The 23537-nt window shown below is 43.7% G+C and overlaps 1 protein-coding gene across 3 annotated transcripts in view; it reads left to right on the forward strand.

The window, feature by feature from the left end:
• USP25 (ubiquitin specific peptidase 25) overlaps positions 1-23537 on the forward strand; it is a 309467-nt gene that overhangs the window by 194840 nt on the left and 91090 nt on the right. For 2 of the 3 annotated variants that reach the window (XM_082480991.1, XM_082480992.1), the window contains exon 1: positions 13931-14070. The exons of the other annotated variant lie outside the window; for it this stretch is intronic. In XM_082480991.1, coding sequence (XP_082337117.1) covers positions 14026-14070 — 45 coding nt within the window. In that variant the 5' untranslated portion in view covers positions 13931-14025. Of the gene's footprint in view, positions 1-13930; positions 14071-23537 lie in introns of those variants that run through there. 3 annotated transcript variants of the gene reach the window in all.

The raw sequence follows: 23537 nt of genomic DNA on the forward strand, positions 1-23537 counted from the left end.
TGGAAGCGTGAAGTTCCCCGTGAAACGGAGAATCCAGTTCCTGGCCAGGTCTGTTTAGTGACAATTTCCCAAATCTGTAAATACTTTTGATTGATGGTTTAAAAAGAGAGAGAAAATTTGTGAAAGTCAACTCACAAATGCAAGCAGTTTAAAATCTCCCAAGCCACCTGCTTACTGTAGTGGGGATGGCTTGGACCGAAGCGTGGCAACCCTGTTCCACATCAGCACTGAAGCTAGTCGTGCCCTTCTCTGAAAGCTGGCTGAAGATATTTTCCCAAGGTGTAGTTATTAATGGTCTCAGACTAATTATGCTTTTGCAAAGCCTAAGACTATCAATTACCCGAAGTGTAGGCTGCTGTTCATTTGCTGGCTACTGACAACTTGTGAGTTCAAGTTGACCTCTGTATATTTTAAATTGGGTATTACTTTTGAAACAAAAAGTACGTGTCAGATGAGCTGTAACCACATCTGTCATGTCACCACAGAGTGCCATGCCATAGACGTCACTGGGAGCTGGACAGTGACAGCAGAAGAAAGCTGGGAAATTGTATTATTTTAAAGAACATCTTTAAAGTGGAAAAAGTGTTGGTGGTGACAAAGTGTCAAGGAAGCAGTGCCTACTCATTAGCTCTTCTTTCTATGTGGGAAATTGAAACATGAAATAAAAAGGACTAGTTGCACTGTGCAACTAGTTGCTGAGCAATGAGCATTGCACCGCGCTTTGAATATGACAACCACCAAATATAACAACCATCTAGTGGACAGATTTCTTTTTTCTCCAGGGATTTTGATCTGTTTCCTGTAGAAGCAATTTTTGTTGTGTTGCATCCATGCATTTCCCATCACTTTGTCAGCTGAAGAAGAAATCCGGTCTGCCAAATTAATTAGCTAGAATTCTCCTACGTAGGAGACCACGTAGGAGTGTGAAGACCTTAGAGGAGTGTTTGTCACCAAATGAACGTGTCTGTGCTAGTTCAAAATGCCCTTCAAGCTACGTCTGAAATATTTCTGTGTTCAAATGAGTTACTCCTTCTTGTGGGCGGAATGAAGAATCTCGTCCTTCATCTTAATTTGTATACACTAGGTTCATGACAGAGTAACTTAGTCATAGAAAAGAATGCAGATATTACCTCCCTTCTACACCATACAAAGCTGTTGTGAGCCAAGGAGTTGTGCAGCTAACAGACTAGTAGAACCAGGCCTGTGATGCATACCAAAGCAATCAGGTTGCAAACTCTGCATAGTCAAGTTAAAAATCTAATATGGCTACTTGTATGGGTTCTTAATCATACGTGTACAAGTTGACATTAAAGTTAGACTTAATTACCACTCTCAACTCATCTATCTAAATCAACAATGCTTTGCTGATGTAGCTTTGTTTTTTAGATATACCCTCCCATTATATAGCAACTGAATATTGCTATTTTACCTGGCTTTTGTGGGGGGGAGAAGCGCTCTGAAAACTAAATATATCCAGTATTAATTAAACTATGCACCTAGGAAGGACAGTGAGACAATTCTTCTTTATAGTTTTATAATGAGTTTTGTTTGTACATAAAGAAAACTCAGCCGTTCAACATTTTTACTTCAATTTTAGATCTATCTTTACATCTGTGAGAGTGACCAACAACTATATTGTACAACCTGGTACATGTGAAAAATGAGGTTTTGTAAGACTGAGTTTTAGAAATACTCAGAAAACGGGAAGAAATAATGCACAGGGAAAAAGGAAATGGGAAACAAAACATGGAGAAAATGATGAAGATTTTTGGCATCTGATGAAAAGCGAGATGCCAACAAAATATGAATCTGAGCATGAAAGTCTTGCTGAATCCTAAAAATGATGTGCAGTATGTTAGATCGCCATTTTCAAACTGTTACGTCTCTCGCCCTACTAATCCCCCTACATATGCCACATTTGATGGGTTCTCTTTGTGCTCATCTTCCTTCCCAACACCCCGTATGAGCTAGCAAACTTACCATGGCTTCCCCCACGCTCACGAGGCTGGGGTAGCCACGTTTTGTGCCATGAGCAGTTCGCAGAAGGTTACAATCAGCCTAGCTAGAGCAGAGCAGTCCAGCCCTCTCTTGCCACGCGCGCTAGCTGGCGTGTGTATGGGCACCGCGCTGTCCTGAGGCCATGATGCTGCCTGCAGTTCCCGGGCCTCTCTGCCCTGTGTAAACATGCCCACTGTCTCGAATGATCATGGCTGGTGGCTATGACACAGAACCACAAAACTCGGAGGCCTCCTTTACTCTGGACTGTCTGCAGTAATCATGGAAAGGTTTTTACGTCTACCTTGGATTCAGCAGAAGGCCACCAAGCTCAAAGGTGTTGTGAACTAAATGCTTTGGGCTCAATGAACCAGAATTTTCCCACTGAAGTCTTCTGCTTGGAAACGGGAGAAGACACAGGTTTACTTCATCCATCATGCGGGTACCCTGTTACGCATAACACTTGCGTTTATTCCTTGAAGAAAGCAGTTTGCTCACTCTTTCAGTCCAGGGACGAGGGCAGAGGCAGCCTGGCAAATTGCGCTGAGGTTGTTCAAGGCACAAGCCCTCCAGCTGTCCCGTCTGTCCCGTCCCTGCTGCAGCTGGCCTGGCAGGGTGGAGCACCTGCATGCATCTCAGCGCAAAGTCTGCCGTCTTAGCACACAAACCAGCTTTTGTCAGCACTTTAAAGAAAACTGCTGGACTTTGCATCTGAGGCATGTACGCACAGCCCTAGCTGGCTGCTGCTTTTCTTCAGGGATGTCTTCCCCTGGCAAACAAGCGGTAGCAAATTGCGGAGAGCCTAGAAGCAGAAGAAAGAAAGAGCGTCTTAAACCACCACTCATTTCTGTCATGAGTATGCAAAGACTTTTTTCCATGGTATTGCAGAAATCAATCCTTAGCCCCATTTAAATAACTACAACAGAAGGCTGTTACAAACATTCTCAACCGAAAGAAAAAATATGTGGTATGCAAGCACCGATGATCACAAAGAAATGTTTTGCAAAACTGCCTGTAATTATGCAAAGTAAATTTTATGCGAGGAGTGGCGCCACCTAAATGGCAACATAACTTATGCATACATTCAGAAAAGAGTGTTTTCAAACAAGCTATTGCCACCATCCTGGACTAGTCTTCAATTACAAGTTAATCTATCCCAGTAGAATGAATTCTTTAATGTTGGGAGTAGGTCTCTCATTTTTCGCTAGTAACTGTATTCTTTCTACTATTTAGTGTTGAAACAGTAAAGTGGCATTGTAGGAGAAGGTAGAATTGCTGCCAGTATGAACACCATATGTGGCAACATGACAGCAGTTCTGCTGCAGCTTTCCTCATGGCAAGATAGGAAATCCAAAGTTAGATGGCTCAGATGTTACCAAAGCTGGTTTGTAGCTAGAGTTTGTTCATTTCCCACTTTAAACTCAGACTTGAGCAATAAGTATTGTACTTGCAAGAATTCCAATACTTATGGTTTTCTCCCAGTTACCGTCTTTTCTGTGTTTCCTGATTTGTGGAACTGGTCTTGTGGCATCAGGCTGCAGCGCTTCTCTGCATACCCAGAGGAAACGGGGCTGTTCCAGCCACAGCAGTTAGTGCTGTCTGCTCCTGTGCCACGATGCTCCTGGAGAGCAGCTCTGTGGAAAGGGATCTGAGAGTCCTGGTGGACAACAGGATGACAATGAGCCAGCAATGTGCCCTTGTGGCCAAGAAGGCCAATGGCATCCGGGGGTACATCAAGAGTGTGGCCAGCAGGTCGAGGGAGGTCATCCTTCCCCTCTACTCTGCCCTGGTGAGGCCGTATCTGGAGTACTGTGTCCAGTTCTGGGTTCCCCGGTTCAAGAAGGACAGGGAACTGCTGGAAAGGGTCCAGCAAAGGGCTACGAAGATGATTAGGGGATTGCAGCATCTTTCTTATGAGGAAAGGCTGAGGGACTTGGGTCTTTTTAGTCTAGAGAAAAGACAACTGAGAGGGGATCTTATCAATACTTAGAAATACTTAAAGGGAGGATGCCAGGTAGATGAGAACAGTCTTTTTTCAGTGGTGTCTAGTGACAGAACAAGTGGTAACGGGCACAAACTTGAACATAGGAAGTTCCATCTTAATATAAGGAGGAACTTCTTTACTTTGAGGGTGGCAGAGCACTGGAACAGGCTGCCCAGAGAGGTTGTGGAGTCTCCCACTCTGGAGACATTCAAAATCCGCCTGGACGCCGTCCTGTGCAACCTGCTGTAGGTGACCCTGCTTGGGCAGGGGGTTGGACTAGGTGATCTCCAGAGGTCCTTTCCAACCCTGACCACTCTGTGATTCTGTGATTTTGTGATTCGGTGATGTACATTCTTCACACAGCTTCTCCGGGGAGCTTGACTGAAGTTACAGCACTGTGGCTGAGAGCGTAAGAGCCTCGTAGAAGGGGAGGAGGATACAAGTTTATAGGTTGCAAACTCGAAGGTCCCTTTTCTAGTTGGTGCAGTGAGCTGCCTTCTAACTGCCTGCGTTTTGAAAGCTTCCAGGAAGTCCATGAAAGGGGTATCTGATGTGTGGATGCTGCCACAGTAATAGATGTGTAAGAACCAGCAGGTGTTGCAACTTCCTAAGCAGTAATAATAGATGGGCTGATACCATCTACTTCCTTAGTTTGTCTTTTCCTGCTTTGTCATAAGGGTGTCTGTCTGGCAGGACTAGAAAAGGGAAGACACTTTAAGTTTTGAAAGATTTGCAATTGTAAGCATCTGGGAAGGAAATGAGTACTAACTATTGTCTGAGGCAGGCTATTACCCTACAGGCTCCGTTGTGCACTGGAGCAGGCTGAGCTATGAGCTGTGGGTCCAAGGTCCACTACAGAGAAAGGGGAGTAGTGAGTTGGAAAGGTAAGAGTCTCAATTGGCCTTTAGTAATAATCCTGGTCATCTGTGAAAGTCTTAGGTATGTGCCTGTCAAGAGAGCTATATCATCCATGTATCTAAGTTTAAGTGACTCCAAAAAGTATAGCAGGCTTTAAGAAGAAAATTCTGATGGTCAGAATAAGCAACATTGATTCTGAGAAACCAGATGCCTTCATGCAGGACCTTTACAGAGGAGTCCTCAAATCTGTGACCGCTTGTGCCGAAATTGACTATATAGTCTGTACAACCTGGTCTATAAGTATGATCCCTAGATCCAAAGTTTTCCTTCCACTGAATTCCTCTAGTAAAGATCCAAACTCTTGTCGTTACATGAATTAAAAGATACACCCTTTGAATCCCAGAACCTTACACAAAGATGTTTAGTTTGTGTATTACATTGATCCATGGGTCTTCTCTGTGGAGAAGAGAGTCCCCTAGAACAGAAAACAGTTTTAATTCCTTTTTATCATATATATGAAAGAAAACCAACCAACCAGCAAACAACAACCACCTCCCCCCATCACACCATGTAAGATGCATTTACCTGAATTTTTCACCTTATTACGAATGTACATTTGGTGGGATAGGGAATTCTATGTCTCTTCCTCTGTTTGTCTTGCTCTGTCACTGTGTGCACAGAACTCATATTTCCAGTAAAGCATCATGACTTTTCTTTGACAAGCCACGAAGGTGTGTGTTTGCAAAGGCTCAGAGAGCGGTGGAGACATGGTGAGGCGGTCACCTCCCATGTGCATGCTGCAGAACATCCACAGCAGTCACCTAATCCGGCGCAGAGTGCTGGTTGCTCTCATACTGTGGGGTTTTTTTCCCCCACAGCTGAGTATGTCCTTCTACAGTTAATGTTTTGCCATCCCTTAATACTGTTTAGCCATAGCATCTCCCAGCCTTGCTTAACAAAAATAAAGTGAGCCCTCAGAATTAATAGCTCTGCCCCCATTTTCTGGATGGACCACTAAACTAAATGTACAAGACTTCACCTACCTGTAATGCTGATGAGCCACTGTTAAAAAGCCTTCTTAATCTGTCTCTGCCTTCATGCTTAAATAATCAGTCCCTGTGCTGTTCATGTGATGAATTATTTTATTGTCTTCATTTTGTCCATTTTTATAACAAATACTTCCCTTAGGTTTTTGCCTTTGGAGTTTTTCTTGCTTCATTAATTCTCTGGAATATTATGTTGAGCTTGTTTTAAATTGCAAAGTATTTGTGTGCGTAGCGTGCCTCAATAAAACATACGTGAACTGCTGTTCAGAGCGGCTCTCCTCAATTAGTACATGGTGTTTCTGATGAGACCACTGCACCCAAGTTCCTCATAAGAATTATCTAATGTCATGACCTCAGTCCTGTCTCCATTTTAAGTCATGGACTTTCCCTCCCCTCCCCCAAATTAACCCTTGCTTTAACTCTGCAGCAAGGAGTCCTAGCTAGTGTATCACTCCCCTCCCCTTTCTACACAAGTGCTGAGTTTCTAACACCAAGGCGTGCCCCAAGAATGGTTTTCCTTGGTAACATGTACCAAATGTGTAATGCTGGATAGAATTTTACCAATGCAATACTAAACATCATCAATGGAAGTCCCCACTGAGAAGCAAGTGCTACTGGAGATCATTTGTCAAACAGTGTGACTAACACAATTTATGGCCCCATCTCATCTCATCAGGCTCCCGTTTATCTAATGTGTCACCCTTTAAGTCTTATGTTTCACCCCAGCTGTCCGTGTTTTAACATTTAAAGGCTTTGCGTCTGCTGTGCCTGATACTGTAGTAGTGAAGGTCACTGAGCTGACTTTACTATTAGGTGGGTTTCATTTTTATATACCAAACGTGATGAGGAAGAGTCATAGTGAAGTCTGTTGACAAGATCAGCTTTAAACGTTGCCTGTATTAAATGACTTTGCTTTCAGTTGGTCGTCTCAGCACAAGCGGGGCTGGAAATCTCATTAGAATATATAAAGTGACAGATTTTGTGCTGCCAGCTGTACTCTTGGAGTCCAATATTGTCCTTTATGTGAATACACAGAGAGGATAGCCGCATATTCATTTGGAGGTTGTCCTACATCTGTGTCTAGAGTGCCCACTGACAACAGCACACACTAACCTCAATGCTTCTCTGAGTGGCTTAATAGCAACAAGGAGGTCTTAAAGTGCCGTGTTATATTGATTGAAAACTTTGTTTTTCTTTCTTTCTGGTAGGTAACCTCCCCAGTATTAATTATTAAAATGTTAACTTTTTAACCACCCAAATGAACACTGTGCTGAGATAATACAAGCCAAACGTGGCAGGTGAAATGGTCTGCAACTGTCGGTGTTCTTTTGTAAAGTTTAAGTGAAGCAGCCTTGTTTGTTAAAACCATGACAAGAAAATAAAACAAATACTTTTTTGTTTTCTCAGATGCCTTCAGACTTACAAAACTGCTATTGTTGCAGTCATAAATGTGGTCAAATGCCATGGGTCAGTAAAATAACAGGGAGAATATATTATTTTCTGCCAAAAAAAACTTTAGAAAGAATTCTTTTCTAAATACAGGTAAAAAATACAAGATGGCATGAGCCTGACCAGCACATACATCTACTCGAATTTTTACATATAATTTCTTATGGTCAGTAATAAGATACAAAACAAACAGACACTTATTCAAGAAAATGAAGAACACGTGGTCCCATAACTGGTTATAAGAGAGTGAAAACCTCTCAGATTATATGAAATAAGCAAGCACACAGATCATTTTGAAGAAATTACTACACCTACTACTCAGTATTTTTGTGTGATACAGACTAAGAAGTATTAATTTTAAAAACCCTCTGGCTGGGCTGAGGGCATGAAAACATTATGCTACAAAAATCCTGCAAGATCCTGTTAAAATTTTTTTTTTTTTTTCTTGGGAAAAAAATCTGTAATCACGTCCTGCCATAGATGTCACGGTCATTTGTGAGGGACTGTCTGATCTTTCCTTAATGTTTCTAATGGCTGAATGCAAGGAACGTTGTGCTAATGCCTACCATGTTCTGTAGAAAGCTACCTGTCTGCAGGTGGGTTGACTGAAAACAGAGATCTAACAGCAAAAGAAAAATGCAAAGTCCCACTTAAATTTTTAGACTAACAAATTTTCATGGTTAAAGTTTCCTAAGTGCTGGGGAAGCTCTCTTTCTGTGTGTGCGCTTCCACCCTGCCAGGGCTGAGTGCCTAGAAATGTTCCCTAAAAGGGAAGCGGCGGTATTTCCCAGTTCATCTTCCCTGAGACCACTCCATAGCTATGCTTAGAGCACGCTGACGGGAATGAATCAACACGACACACAGCAGCCTTGGGTGCTTACATTTAAAAATACAGCCAGCGAGGGAGGCGGTAATGATGTTTGTTACTTATTTAATCTCCTCATGTTTAGAGTACTCTCCCAGGAGATGGAAGATTTGGGTGCTGGGCCCTCCTACACCATCAGGGCTTTGGTGTCCACATTCCCCTCGTTCCAGAGGAGGGGCCAGAAAAGGAGGCTGTACACCGTGCTGCGATAAGGAGGTGGCGTGGTTGGACGTGAGCAAGAATCATTAAGCTTCAGTTGTGAAATGTGAATCCTTATCTAAAGCATCTTCCCACCTGTTCAAAAGTAGCTTCCCAGTCCATAGTAGGGGTAGGATATTAGGTACATGCCTCTTTCAGCAATTTAGCGAGTTGTGTGTTGCTGGATGTTGTAGATCCCAGCTTGCAAGAAGAAGCAAAAAGCGTGAATTTTGTACTGGTACCATCAGCTTTGCCTTCCAGTTTTACCTGTGGAATCCAGGATCCTGATGGAGAGCAGCCTTGTTTATCCACATAGACCATCAGATGTAAGGTCATTGGCTAACGAAGCAATTGTCTGTCATTATTTAATTAAGGAAGAGTGCATGCATGTACATGACTGCACGTACAGGAAACTTGTCTAGGAGGTTTGATAGGCTGTCATCATGATCAAGGAGCATTTGCTTGAACAGAAAGCAAGAAATGACTGAGAAGATGAATGGAAGACAAGAATGTGACTTCTTACTTCGCAGGAAGTTCTGCCATTTGAAAAAATGTATTCAAAGCAAAAGTGAAAAAAAAATCTGCGGAACTGGCTTAATTACTTTGTAATCCAATAGAAATTGTTTAGACCTTGAATATATGAGTGTTACACACTTGTGATGCTAAAAATTATAAATGTTTGAGCTGAAATAGTTTCAAAATAAACATTGGAAATAATCATCAAGGGAAGTCTAAAACAGGGGCAGTGTTGTTTATTATTTTAACTAAAAGGTAATTCAGTGGAGATAGTGATTTGTTGTGAAACATGTGCCTTTAAATGAGTTACCTTTCCAATGACAGAAGTATTTTGGGGAAAAGTTCTGAAACTTTCTAAAGCTTGATAAATGGTGGGTAACGTCTATTGCAAGGACTAGTGTTCATTGCTGAGCTCTAAATTACCTTCAGCCACATAGGAAAAAACCTTATTGCCTCTCAGGAAAGCTGTGTGAAATATATAATCAATGTGCAAGTGTGGTCAAGAAAGTAAATAAAATGTGAAGATGGCTAAGGTTAAATGTAAGGCACTTGAACCAGGTTCTCAGAGAATCCATAATTCCTGTGGAATTCAGCTGCAGTTACACAGACTCAGTACTCTAAATCTTAGAATTCTTATTCTGAATGTAGCATCTGACTTTTAGAAGGTGTATGAATAGGCATCTACGGTCAGGCAGCAAACTGGAAGGTGAGGGACCTTCAATTTAAGATACATAAACAATGTAATATGAAATTGTGTTTCGTACCGCAACAAAAACTACATTCACATCATTTTAGTTTTACTTTTAGATTTTCAAAGGGCTTTCAGACGACGATTGCTCTGTTTCCTGAGTTACAACTTCGGTTATTTTTTGTTTTGGTTCCCTTGGGGAATAGCCAACATAAGATTTTGCAAGTGCAGAAGCATGGTTTGAATGGTTACCAGTGACGCAGAGAGTATTTGTCAAACTGTGATTTAAAAGGTGTCGTACTTAAAAAGCTTCTTGAGTGGCGGTGGTTTTGTTTCAGGTGGCTGAACTACTTGCTGCAAAGCAAAAAGGCCTCACTGAAAGTGCTCCAAAATGTGTTTTATAAATGTGAACCCAGAGAAGCTCTTCTCTAAGGTCAATTATAGAAGCTCTGTGTTTGTAGCGTTTACAGCCCTTTCTACAGCGGTGCTTTCTCATGGCCAATATAGCAGGTTGCACATTTGGGAAAAGAAATCCAAGAAGTCCTGACTTGTACTTCCCCAGCTGTAACCAATGCAGCCACAGTATAATTAAAGCCCTAAATAAATGATGCACTTAATTAAAGACAAAAACAAGCCTATTGAAAACGGAGGGAAATAATGAGCTATTTCTTGTTGTACATGATCTTTGTATACAATAAAACATGTGCTAAAGTGTTTTGTGGTTGGCTGGTGTTTTGTTTGCTCTTTACGAAAATGGGAAGAGAAGGAGCCCAGCGAGCAGGAACACAGTCTGCATCCAACAGGCAGGCTGCAGATCAGGAAGGCGCGATCACTTATGGATTTAAGAAATAGGTGAAACGAAGCTCAACGCTGAGCTTGTGTCACCCTCTCTTTTGGGCGGGCACAGCTGTTCGTACAGGCAGTCAGTGAACCATTTTGGGGAACTGATCTAGCAGAAGAAAACTGGTTTAGGGGGGAGGGAAGGCAGTGACTGCTGTATTTCAGGTGGATGTCTTCTGCAGCACTGCTGGTGAGGAGACCGTGCAAACAGGGGTAGCCTAGCCTTGCCGAGGGGACGAAGCAGGCAGAGGTAGAGGTTGTGCAACGCCTTGCCAAATGTTTAATAACCAAACCCTGTAATATTATTAAAAAGAGCAATTAAGTGGAAATATGATAAATTTCTGGGAAAAACATATCTAGCTATGCCTTATGCTATTTAAGATATTAAAGGTACATTAAGGTACATTGCCCAACTTGTAAGCAACAGGAAGGGATTAAAAAAAAAAAAGAGAAATAAATTCCAGCTGTTGAGACTCATAAGCAAATGTCATCATGCAGCCTCTGATGACTTCTCTTTCTGTGCACTGGTACCATCAATAAGACTAGCAAGAAAATGCTTGCAGCTCTGGAAGTGTGACAGCTAAATGATCACTTCAGACTAGCAACAGGAGCTCAGAAATTTAAGACTGTGGGCTCTTTGTTAAGGTAGCATGTCTCAGAAACAATATTTTACAGGTACTGCTCTGTAGGAGATGAGACGATATTACATAAGCGAAAAAAGCAAGTCTCCTATATGTTTTTTTTTTGTGCTGCACCAGTGCAGGTGTGACAGCTTTTGGACCTTGAGTTAACATGCCGAATTCTCTGTTAGCTTCACACAAAATTCATCCAGACTCCAGTCAACGGGATTTAAATGCAGAAAAGGAAGGAAGGGTGAAACCAAGAAATCTGCTTTTTTAATTTCTTCTGAAACGATAGCTTCTTAATATTTTATAGGCACAGAGGATTCCTAATATCATCAAGGGCTCTTTCTAAATTGTGGCCCTGACAAAATCGTTACTGTTCCAGTCTTGTGCTCAATATACTTCATACAGAGCTTGTGCTGCAAATGGAACATGAAACTCCATTCCGTCTGGTTTCCAGCAACACCATATGTACGAGTACGACAGAATCCTAATTTGTATGGCTATGGTTCAGATTATGTCGGTATTTCAATGATAAATCCCTGTCGCAGGAGTGGATTGCTGATCCATTTTTTATTTTAGAGTGAGGAAGGGGAGGAGCCCTTAAACATGATAATTTTGTTGGGAGGGTGAGAGGAGGAGAAGGAAAGGAATTTAGCGGAAGACGATACTTTGTCATCCTCTCCTGATTTGAGGCAAATTGGACAAAAAGTAAAATTTCTTTCCAACACTTTTTTTTTTTTTTGGACACATTCTATCTGTCAGGGAAGCTATTCAATTGAGTCACACGAAACAGAGAAAAGACTTGAAAAAAATATTGCAAGACAATTGTATTTTGTAAAAAAATGCTGCATCAAAGCAAATATTTTCAAATACAAACAATGAATAGCTTTGATGAAAATTATCTGAACACAAATAGTGCAGCATATGTCAAAAACAGTGTAGAAGCTGTAAAATTGCATGAGAAAGAGCACGACTATATATTGGAAGAGAAGGACAGAGGAATTGGTCTAGCACTCTGGCACAGCAGTGCAACAGAAAACTTTTCTTAAAACAACCCCAAACTACTACTGTTATCTCTCTGACTCGTAGCCATCAGTCTGAGCAGAGATAATTTCTGCTCTTATCCCCAGAAAAGTAATTTGCAAGCTATTTCTGATCTCATTATACTATCTGCACAGTTTTTTGTCTTTTGCACAATAAATTCTTTGGGAACATTAATTTTAAAAATCGCCTTGTATATCGCAGCATAAGAGGCAAAACCATTAAAACTGATACAATCTACGAGCAACAAACCTTAGAAGAGCAAATATTGATCAAATTGCAACATCTCCTGCACAGAAGCTGCAGTGAAATAAGGCAGTGGTTGCAGGTTGGTCACGAGCTGTGCAAAAATTGGTGTTTTACTTAAAAGTCCAGGATCTTGCAGTCATGTTATGAGCTGATAATCTCCGCTTTAAAAAGATTCATACTCTGCTGTGGGCAGAGGGGGGGAATTGAATTAGAGAGTCGTGAACGCTACGGCTCCCAGCGACTGATGGGCAGTAGCCACGACTCATTTCGTCGCATTAGGCTGCCAGCTCACGATTTTCAGACACCTGGGGCTATCAGAACCCTCGCTGCCCTCCTCAGCTTTTCCTGCCGCCAAAAAACTTGACCAGCTTGAGAAACCTAACCGGCACGCAGCTACCATTTACCCTGCAGGCACCCAAAACGCGGGGCGGGCTCCTCTGCCGCCCTTCACCCGCTTCTCCGTTCAAGTGCATTCGGACGGCCCCGCACCCCCGGGGACTTTCCAAGGGTGGCTTCGCTGCCCAAAGCCGAGTCCTTTCCCTCCCCTCTCCTCGACCCCACGGAGCGCGATGACAGAGGGACCACCTCTCTCCCCGATAACCTCTATTTGCGCTGCCAAAATTCCTCCTGGGCTGCCGCCACCCGACGCCCACCCTCCCCACCCCTCCCTTGAACCAGCAACGAAATAGTTAAGGACGTTCCCGTCTAATTTGGAGGCTGAAGACCGTCACCTCACCCCGCTGAACCCAAGCTGGGAGGGGGAAGATCTGCAACTTTTAAAGTGCCGCGTGGTGCTAGGGTTTGATGGTCGACACGGGCACTGGAGTTGGGTCAGGAATTCCCTGCAAACCCCCCTGGAAAAGCGCCGGGCTCCTGAAGGCCAAACACGCTGGGGGCTCTCAGGCGGCGGGTGACTGTCCCCCGTGACCCCCACGCCCCGGCAGAAGCCCACGCACCCGGCGGCGGGGTGCTGCTCCCCGGCAGGACCGAGGGGCTCTCACCGCCGCCACGGGGGAAACGCGGCTTATCCTCTCGGGAGGCAGCGCGGCGGGGGGAAGCCCTGCCCCCGCCGGAGGTGGCGGGGTCCTTGTGGCAGAGCGGCCCGGCCCCGGGCCGCTCCCCCTGGGGCCAAGGCCGGGCCGGTGCTGTCCCGCGGGGGCGGATGCCGCCGCCAAGATGGAGGCGGCCGGTGTAAATACCACGGGGAAGGGAAGGGAAGGGAAGGGAAGGGAAGGGGTAGGGCGGCAGCGGCGGCGGCGAGCGAGGGGGGCCGGGGGCAGGTGCGCGAGGCGGTGCCGCCGAGAAGCCGCTACCGGTCGGTGGTGACGGCGCGGTCCGGTCCGGTCCAGGCCGAGCCGAGCCAAGCCAAGGGCGGGGCCGGCGGCGCGCCTGGCGCTCCGGGCACGCTGGGCGGCGGCGGGGGTGGCCGCGCTGGGAGTGACAGCGGGGCCTGAGCGGATCCGCGCTGCCCCATGGCGGCTGCCCGCCTCGGCGGCCCGCCCGCCTGGCGGTGAGTCGGGCTCCCCCTCCCGCCCCTCCTCCTCCTCCTCCTCCTCCGCTGCCGCCTCCTGCTCCGCTCGCCCAGCCCGGGCCCGGCCCAGCCGCTGCCGCACGGCGCCGCCACCGCCGCCCGCCGAGCCCGGGGCGCAGCCGGGAGCCGTGCGGGGGCCATGACGGTGGAGCAGAACGTGCTGCAGCCCGGCGGCGCCGCCAAGGTGAGACCCCGGCCCGCCCCAGCCCGGCTCGCCGCCCCGCCGCGGGGGCCCGCCCGCTGCGCCAGGGCCCGGCCTGGGAGCCGGCTGCGCGCCCCCTCGCCGCCTCCCTGCCCGCCGGCCTCGACCGGGCCTGGCCCCCACCCTCTCCCGCGGCCGCTGCTTCCCCGCCCGGCTCCGGCGGCTGCCCCCGCCCCGCCGGCAACTTTTCCCCCCTGCAACGGGGGCGCAGCCTCCCCCGCTCCCCGCCGCCTCCCGGGCCCGTGGGAAGCTTCCCCCGGGGTGAGGCGGGGGGGGCCCGGCCTTCCCCGCGCCGCGGCCTCTCCCGGCCCCCGTCGCTTCAGCCCCGGGCTGGGGCCGGGGCGACCGCGAAGCCGCCGGGGGGGGCGCGGCGGAACCGGGCGCCGCGCTGGGGCGCGGCCGGGCAGCGGGGGGGAGGGGGGGCTTCGTCGCACCGGGCCCGGGTCAGCCGCCTCCCACCCCCTCGTCCGGGCCCTGGCGGCGGCGGTGGGCCGGATCTTCCCCTCAGCGCCCCGCGGCTCGTGGAGGGGGGAACCCGCCGCTCCCCGGGCTGGGACGGCGGCGGGGCCCTGGGCGGGCCTGTTGCACTTGCAGAGGTGCGGGAGGGGGAGCGGCGTGCCGGGGAGGTGCTGCCCGAGCCCCCGGTGTGGGCCCGGGGAAGGAAGGTGGGGGGTGAGGTGGTGGTGGTAAGATGCTGGAGATGCACGGCGTGACCCTGCTGCCCCGGCATCCCTGCCCGCCAAGGGTGAGCGCTATCTATTTCCAGCGTGTGACACACGGCGCTCTCGCTGGAGTTTAAAAAAAAAGTGCTGGGTTTAGGGACCGGTATTAACGTGCATCGTGAAATGGGGTTAAGCGAATGGCAGTGCTTCTGAATCTTGTGCTGTGCACCATGAGTTGCTGGAAAATGTTTCTTTGCCAAAAAAAAAAAAAAAAGTGGAAACCTTCTAAGGCTTATCTTTGCTTGAAGTGAACTGGCAAGAGAAAAAGAAACCTCAAATTAAATCGCAGCGCTCTTTAATTTTTTATTTTATTTTATATTTCAAAGGTGACTGTTGCTGGTTAATGCAGCTGTTCTGGTTAGTGATGTGACTGCCACCTCTTCCCTGATTTTTTTTTTTTTTTTGTTTTGTTTTATGGCTTGTGATGCTTTTTTAAGAGGATAAAGATGTATTTCTTCAGTATAGTCAGTGTATTAAATGGCTCCGGTCATAAGAATGAACAGTGGGAATAAGATGATTAAAATATAATTCGTTAAAGTGGTAGAACTTAGATTCAAGAAGCTCATTTGGAGGGAGAGGCGCGTCTCGCCAAAGACTGCTATCATAGTTGGAAATACTTAGCACTGGTTTTGGCCGCTTCAGCAGGAAGGCAAGGGCTGACCCAACTAATTTTGTCTGTTCGTTTATTAGTTGGTGGGGTTTTGAATTGAGGTGTGCTAGCAGGCTAAAGTAGCAAGAGTTTTGCTGCTAGGTCCCATGTTATGTGTGTCTTGTGTTTTACAACTTTGTATGTTGCTGCTGTGCACCTGACAACTTTCGTGAGCAAGGTTATCTTCTACAAAACCTGTTGTTGATGGTTTAATTTAATATCCCTTAATTATTGTGTCAGATACGCTGTTACACAATATCTGGTAGATGCTGGTCAGAGCTGCCTGTTTGCTCTTTCTGTTGGTAATCCTGAAGAAGAAATGTTACAATTTTCAGCTAAACTACTGCTTGAAGGTCAGTAGTTCAGGATTACTTTAGTTTCAAATTGAGGATAACCTTAAAGGGTGGTTAGAGATTGACTGTGGTAGATCACTTGGTAATCCATACTGCAGATCACCTGGTAATCCATACAGCAGTTAAAAAAAAAAAAAAAGTAAAAAAAGAAGAAGAAAAAAAAAGAAATTAGCAGTAATTCTAAAGTTGTAATTGGCATCTATGGATGATGATTACTTGTCTAAGTATCTAGATAAACTGTATGAAAACATACCAAAGCAAGTATCTCATTGCTTAGTGAGATTAATGAATAGGTAATTAGATGACAAACTTTAGCATTGTTTAGCTTATTTGCATGTAAGAAGAAAAATTGTGAAGGTACAGTGGGGTGATGCTTGTTGAAAGGTGGAGAGGTTACCATACCACTAACTCAGTCTTCCCGCAAAAGAAGAAAATCCCGTGCTCTGCGAATAATGAGAGTTTGTTCTGGAGACCTCAAAGTTTGTCATGGTTGTTTTCTGTTAGTGTGAAGAAACCACATACAAGCAGAAATATATTGGATTTCCAAGAGATGCCTGAGTCATCAGCATACCTTATTCAGAACTGTGGTTCCCAACATTGTTCATCAGATGTTTTCTTACTGTCATACAGGAAGTATGTGTCAAACTTCAGCAGTACTTGGAGATGTAGGTTTGTATTAATAAATGCTCTAACTACAAACAGCCTGTTTCCCACTGAAGCTATCTTTAGTTTATTGTGTAGTTAAAGCATCTGGATCGGGTCAAAAGAAACTTTTTATTTCATGTTTACTGGTCATCTTGACTCCTGGTTAAAACTTGTAATTTGTCTTCTGAAGCAAATAATTAATCACATTACTCTTGTTGCTTACAGCCCTTGTGTGCTTCTCTAACATCATTAAGTGTCTATAGGTTATCTGTAACATTCATATTAAGATTAAAGCATGTGAATAAAGGTAAATGGCCTGGTAAGTTAAAAAAAGTAGCCTCTGGTTTTGCCCTGGCTGTATTTGCATCCAGTAAAATACTTTTTGTCAGGCATTTTGCTGCTGAAGAGCTAAGGCATGTGTGTTGTAGGATTCCCTGTGCTCCAGCCAGTCCCGCGCTGCTGCTGTGGGGACAGCTTGCACTGGTGCACTTTTATGTCGACTTTTCTCTGGGAGGAACACTGTCCCAGGCAGCCCCCTGTGGTGCGCAGACCCTTCCCTCAGCCAGTGTCCCTTACACTGGGGCAACAGGGACTGGGGATGAATGAATGGTGATTTTTCTAGTAGTTGGAAGAAACAATGTGGAGAGGTCGTATATGTTTCAGCAGCATCTCGGCTCTAACTAATAATTTATCCTGTTGGTCATCTCGGAACAGCAGACCAAAGTAGCTGGGTTTTAAAGGGTGACACTTAGCTGCCCTCTCAGCAATGTGTATTATCAAGTTCTACTGCTTCTGGAGAGAGACCGAGTGTTAGTTGATACATGGGTTTAAAGTCTGTTTTATCTGTCCTTTGGTTTCCCACACCCACTGTTGTTTCAGACCTGTCATTCAGCAGCATATTGGCAGTGTGATTACAGGAATAGTAGAATAAAGTTAGGTGTGTCAGCTCAGCTTGGTTTTTTTAAAAAACCTTTAAGGATATTTACCACTGGAAATAATGCATGGCTTAAAGCACGGTCTAATACTACTTACTTCCTCTCCCTTGCTCTTTTTTTGAGTAATAAGAAGAAAATTGTGCTAGCTCATGTGTGTGCTTCTGCTCTGCTTGTCCTGTGTATTTGAGGTACTTATTATTGAAAGGTTTAGCTAATAATACGGTACTGACGGCTTTTCTTTTCTGAAAGCAATAGCCCCTAACTTATTAATACTGCGGTAATTGTTCTTATGGAAGATGATATAGTTGTATGTCGCCAACAATTTAAATAGGGATGTTGATGCAGTCCTGAATGGCAGGAGGTGATCGCACTGAATATCTTCTGAGGACTTGGTATGCAAGGAAGCTATTTTTGGAGTTGTGCCCCCTTTATTTTTTTTTTTTTTTAAGTTATCTTGATAGGTTGCAATCTTCCAAGGATACAGACTTTAAAATCTTTGTATTTTGATCAGTCAAGTTCAGGGTTTCCTGACCGACCGTTTGCCTGGTGGATCCAAGAGGCTGCAGGCTCCTGCTCTCATCACGTGGCCAGAGCTGCTCTTGCCTGTGACCAACATGCAGGTGTCCTGTATCTGAGAAATACACCCTGGGTCATGTAATGAGGATAGGTTATGTATTTCCCCACAAATGGGCTGCCTGTGTTTGGATTGTGTGGCAGGCAGGCTCCTTGCACAGTGGGCTTGAATATGGGGGGATTATACCTGCTACTGCTGGTATTGAAAGCTTTTTTTACCATTTCTGGCCAGGATGAGCAGAATAACCAGACTGCTTTACTGAAAGTGTTTGCACCAACTACTAAGTAATTTTCAAGAAGTATTTTAAATGCTCTGCTTTTATATATGTACACATCTTGTTATGTATTTAAAAAAAGCTCATAAAGAAAACTTGGTATTACTTGTAGTTACACCTTCTACATAGATTCTCATTTCTAATTTCTAAAAATTAGAGCAAGGTGCAAAGGTCAGTGATTCAAAGTAATTACGAAAGCCCTTATCAGACTGGTATGCTGAATGCCTTCTGGTTTTGTGAATGTTCTGATGGATTTTGGTGGGAGGGTGTGTGTGTGTGGTTAGAGTTGGGGTTTTGTTTTTTTTTTGGTAGCTATGCAATCCTGCTGAATCTTGGAAGATTTTTATTGGTATAATATGGTATGAATCTGCACCTTTTTGAAATCTTTAATAGCAGTTTTAAACCTGCTGCATTCTACAAAACCTTTCACGAAAGTTTAGTAATGATTTTAGTTGTGGTAGCAGGAGTTTAAAACTATAGTACTATCATTAGCTTCTGTCTGAAATAAAGTCTTCAAATATCTTTTGGTCAACACCTTGAAAGAAAAATAGTGCTTCAGAATATGAAAATGTAAGGTTTATACATTTTCCTGTTGACATTTTGTAATATTATTTTAAAACATATTCTGTACTTCCAAAAAAAAAAACCCCATACTTTTAGGATAACCCTCTATCTGCAGTTACTAGGAGTGGCAGCTACAAAAGATGACAAAACCCATCGTCTTTTATGAAAAGGTCAAAAAGCAAATTACTCGTGTCTCAAAATAGAAAAATATTTCACATTTTTAAAAGTGCTTTGTAAAGATAAGTGGGAGGATAATTGAACAGTTGCTTTTCTTTCACTCTTATGCCTGGAAAGATATGTTAAGGCAGGAAGTAGTATCTCTAATCCTGTGAATTCAGTTGCTGTTTGTGGACTTCTCTAACTGAAGCAGAATGAAAGGTAGAATGAAAGCTATAACTTCTATTATGTTTTTGGCTAAATCTTCTCTTTTTCCTGGCTGAAGAACACACCCAGGTGTCGACAGTCCAATTATTCAGTCCACAAGAAGCTGGCTTCATAACTTCAGTGATGTGCATGGTTGGGTTGAGGGACACCCCGGACACTGGGGGCCCGGTGCAGTGGCCGAGTTGTTAAATCGACCCGATTCCCCACCAACTTAGAGGATGCCTTTTCAGGCTGGGCCGAGATCTTTGCAGAACTGGCTGGGAGATGTCTAACCCTCACACATCACCTGTGCCAGGAATTGTTTGGGGTGCTGCATCAGTCTTTGGTGGTGCCAGTGATGGGGGGATTGCTGAGGTGCACAGGGGTGCTTCTAGGCTTCATTTATGTTTTATTGCTCTCTGCTTTCTGTAGTGAAGATACTGATTTGCAATTCCCAGCTGGTCATTTGGCAAAAGCTAAGAGCCAAACGTGACATTCCTGATATTTTTTAGCATAAAAAATAAACAAAAAGCTTAAGAGCAGTGTCTTCACTTACATGTTTTCATTTAGGAATAGATTCCTTAAAAACAAGAAGTCAGGCTTGTATGTTTGGGTTGTTTGGTGAGGTGTGTTTGTTTTTCTTTTTTTTTTTTGGTGTTTTTTTTTTTTTTTTTTTTTTTTTTTTCAAATTACTGACTTCTTGTACTTATTATGGAACAGGGCTCTTAAAAATCGAGGGTGAGGTGGGTTGCCAGGACCTGGACCGAGAAAGGAAAGTATTTCTACTTTCACTGAGTAGGAAAGCCATGTGTGTGGGAGCAGCTTTTCTGGGAAACGAAAGTAGCCTGAGCACTTTCGCTTTCTAGTTCTCTTGTGATAACTAGTGTGATAGTTAAGGGCGGGAAGGTTGCATATAGTCACAATAAAAGTGTGTGTGTGTGTGTGTTGGGGTTCTTTGCTTTTGTGTTTGTTTTTTGTTTTTGTTTTTTCCTTTAGATGGCTGTATTAAAACTTCCCCATCAAAACCCAGTGACTAAGTTACCTGTGTGATGGTCTTTAGTGAGCAGATGGACAGCTGTAACTTGAGAGCATTCAGCTTCTCACCAGGGGGGCTGTTGACTCCTGCCTGGGGTAGCAGTGTAGCATCACGATGCAAATAACAAGCCAGAGTATTAGGTGAGTAATGTAGGAGAGGTTGTTGTGGATACGTATTTCAAAATGATTTTATGAATTCAGGGTAGACTTCAGTCTTTTTTTTTTTTTTTTTCCCATTAGGAAATAAAGACTGCTGCTGTTAGCTGATGATTGCGCTTCATCAGTTGGGGTGCTGTTAGAGAAGTAAACAGCTGCCAAGAGTAGAAAATGTTTGACTGGAGTGAATGTTAGTTCAGATTCACTAGTTCAGTGAAACTAGTATAACTCATATGTGACTTCTGCCAGAGAGCGAAGTGCAATAGGTGGGGTGGTAATTCCTTCCATTTACTTTGGGACTGTGATCTGTGCAAAGTTCTGGTTATTGAGTGGTCAAGTACAATTAATAAGGAAAAGCTAGTACTGTGAATCACAATAGTTAGTTGCATGTCAAACTACGTAGAGTTGAAACTTTTCTGATACATTCTTTACCCTTTTTTATAATTTTTTAAAAAGGGAGAAAAGATGCTGACAAAGTAAACTAAAGTTGTGAGGCTCGAGTAAAGATGAGGTGGTGAGATGCTTTACTGCTGAACAGGGTAGCAGGGGCATGCCTTGCATGACAGTAGAAACTTGGGCTTTGTGCCAGGTACAGGGAACTACTTTTTCCTGTTTCCTGCATCTGGTTGGCAAATGGTATCTCTCGCTGTTTTTTTTTTGTGAACACTCCTAACTTAATTTGGCAACACAGCGTTCTGAACAGCGCACGCGTGTCAAATTTTTTTAATGTTACCTTACATTAATGCTGTGCTGAATATAAATGCTGTCATAAACTGTATTGTGCCAACGCACCTCAGCCAAACTTGCAGGTAGAATGGAGAGCAGAGCAGCCAGAGTGTGTGCCATGGTTGAGTACAATCACCATCTAAAATGTTGTTTTCTTACAGCATTAAAATTTGTGCTCTCATTGTATTGCAGGCTTCAGATCTCTTTATCACTAGATCTTTAGCGCTTCAAAACTAGCAATATGGTAACTAAGGGCTCTATGGACCAGTAGTGGAAAGTTTTCATGACACTTCTTTTTGAGTAACCCTATCCATACCACCTTTCTGCTCAATGTTACCATCCCAGTTTTCACAAGTGAGTTAAGGGAATGTGTGTCTCTCTGCTGCAGTGGGTTACACCTTCCTGCCTGGATATTTTGGGTGAGTACACTGCTCCGTGACCTGGAGTAGCAGAGGTGGTGTGCTGCCTTCTGCTTATACCTGCAGGGATGTATCTTCAGATAGAGGGGTGGTTTTAACATACTGAACTACATAGTAGTTCTCCTGGTGAATGTGCTGTGGAATCTGTGGTTTTAGGCTTTAATAGGAGTGAGATGTTAAGCAACATTTTGAGTTAATATTATCAAAATTCCCTTGAAGTGCTATGAAGGAAGAATTGGGCCCTAAGATGGGGTAAAGGACAGATTTGACACAATGTCATAAGTGTGTGATGCTGTGATAACTTCAGTCGTCCCTATCGGGCTTTGTGAGTTCTTGTCTATTTAATTAAGGACTGGTTTTCCCTATATTTAGTAACATCGTTAATTCCAAGTAATTGAAAACAAGGAAAATACTTAATCTATTTACAGATACAGTCTTGCAATTTAAGAAGGCACAGATTTTTTTTTTTTTTTCCCCAGTTAGGTTTTGTAGCTTTCATTCTTTTGAAAATGTCACTAGCTGCATACTTTTGCTTTTCTTTGTCACAATGGATGAGATTCAGGAGCATGTTGAAAGCCATCAGCATGAGAGTTTTCCTGAAACCTGATGTTACCTGATGATGGGACTTTTAACAGAAACAGCACTGTTGTGAGAGGTGACAACACTGAGTGTCCAAAGTTTTCAGGTAGCTCTCTGAAGTAAGGATGTTGGAGAGGTGTAATCCAAAGAACATGCAATGTGAAAGAGTTTGAAGGCTTGAGTGCAACTAGGTTAACTTTGGAAACACCACCTGACACAGATTTTTGTATGTAAAACACTTTTTTTTTTTTTTTTTTTTTTAAGGCAGCAGATATATCAGTATGCTAATTCTAATAGTTTTTATTCTGAGATGCACAGCTTTGACTGGAAGCTTTTGTTTATAGTAGGTTTCTGAATTATTTTAAATGGTGGATTCTTGCTGGAAAAAAAAAATTATACCCTGCACAACATTTCTTTTGAAATGTTTCTGTTATCAACTAATTGGCAACAGTCAAGCTTATCAAAGTTTAGGTGTCAAGCAAATGCAGACTGTGTTTATAATATCCTTGACTGAAGCTTTTTTTAGCCATCAGGTGAAAGCATATTTTTAGAGTTTATGGTAAGCAGAAGAATGTAGACAGAATAATGTATTTAACAAAAGCTTTTCAGAGAGGCATTAGTATTTTCAAGGCATGATCCGTAGCCACTTAAATTTAATTGACCCTTGTATTTTATTTTGGTCTAGACAGAATTAGTGGAAATTAATGCATGTGATAAAGTGGCATTATATGCTTCTGTGGCTCCTTCCTACCAATTGACGTGTCATCATTTCACTCGTGTTGCACCCCATAATCCAGAGGGCTCCCTTTAATTAAAACAGGATGTTCATTTGACAGTAGGATCTGAGTCTGAGACATAAAAGTTTTGGGATTCTGAATTGTGTACCTATATTTAATGCCATCTGTTGCTTTTGGTGAATAGTACGTGTTAAACTTAAGTTCATGCATGGTTTCTGTGATAGCTGTTCTTCTCACAGCTGTATGAGTTAGGTTAACGAATGGATGTGATGATCTTAAGGGTCTTTTCTTGAAGTCATAGAATCATTTAGGTTGGAAAAGTCAGATACCAGTGCTGAAATGTTCTATTATTCTCAAACCAAAAATTACTCTTTCTGAATTCCAGTAGAATTTCAATTAAAAAAAAAAAATCATTTTGAGAAGTTGAATTCAGCTGTGGTTTTACTGGGATTAAACTAGGAAAAAAAAGTGTGATGTGAAAGTTGAAAATAGTATTCATTTACATTCAGGGGTGTGCTTTGAGAGTGCTTTAAAGTAAGCAGCTGGAAAAGGCTGGGTATGCACAGGCATGAGACATTCTTCATTCTTTTCAGAAGAGGAGGAGATAGTGAGAACAGACTCCTACTCCGCTTTCCTTTTGTGTTCAGTTTCATTTTATTCTTCTGAAAGTTAGCTACTTTAAAAAGAAATTAGTCCTGGGACCACAGCTGTTGGAAAT

The sequence above is a fragment of the Vanellus vanellus genome, assembly GCF_965231255.1.
Source record: "Vanellus vanellus genome assembly, chromosome: 1".
NCBI lineage: Eukaryota > Metazoa > Chordata > Aves > Charadriiformes > Charadriidae > Vanellus > Vanellus vanellus.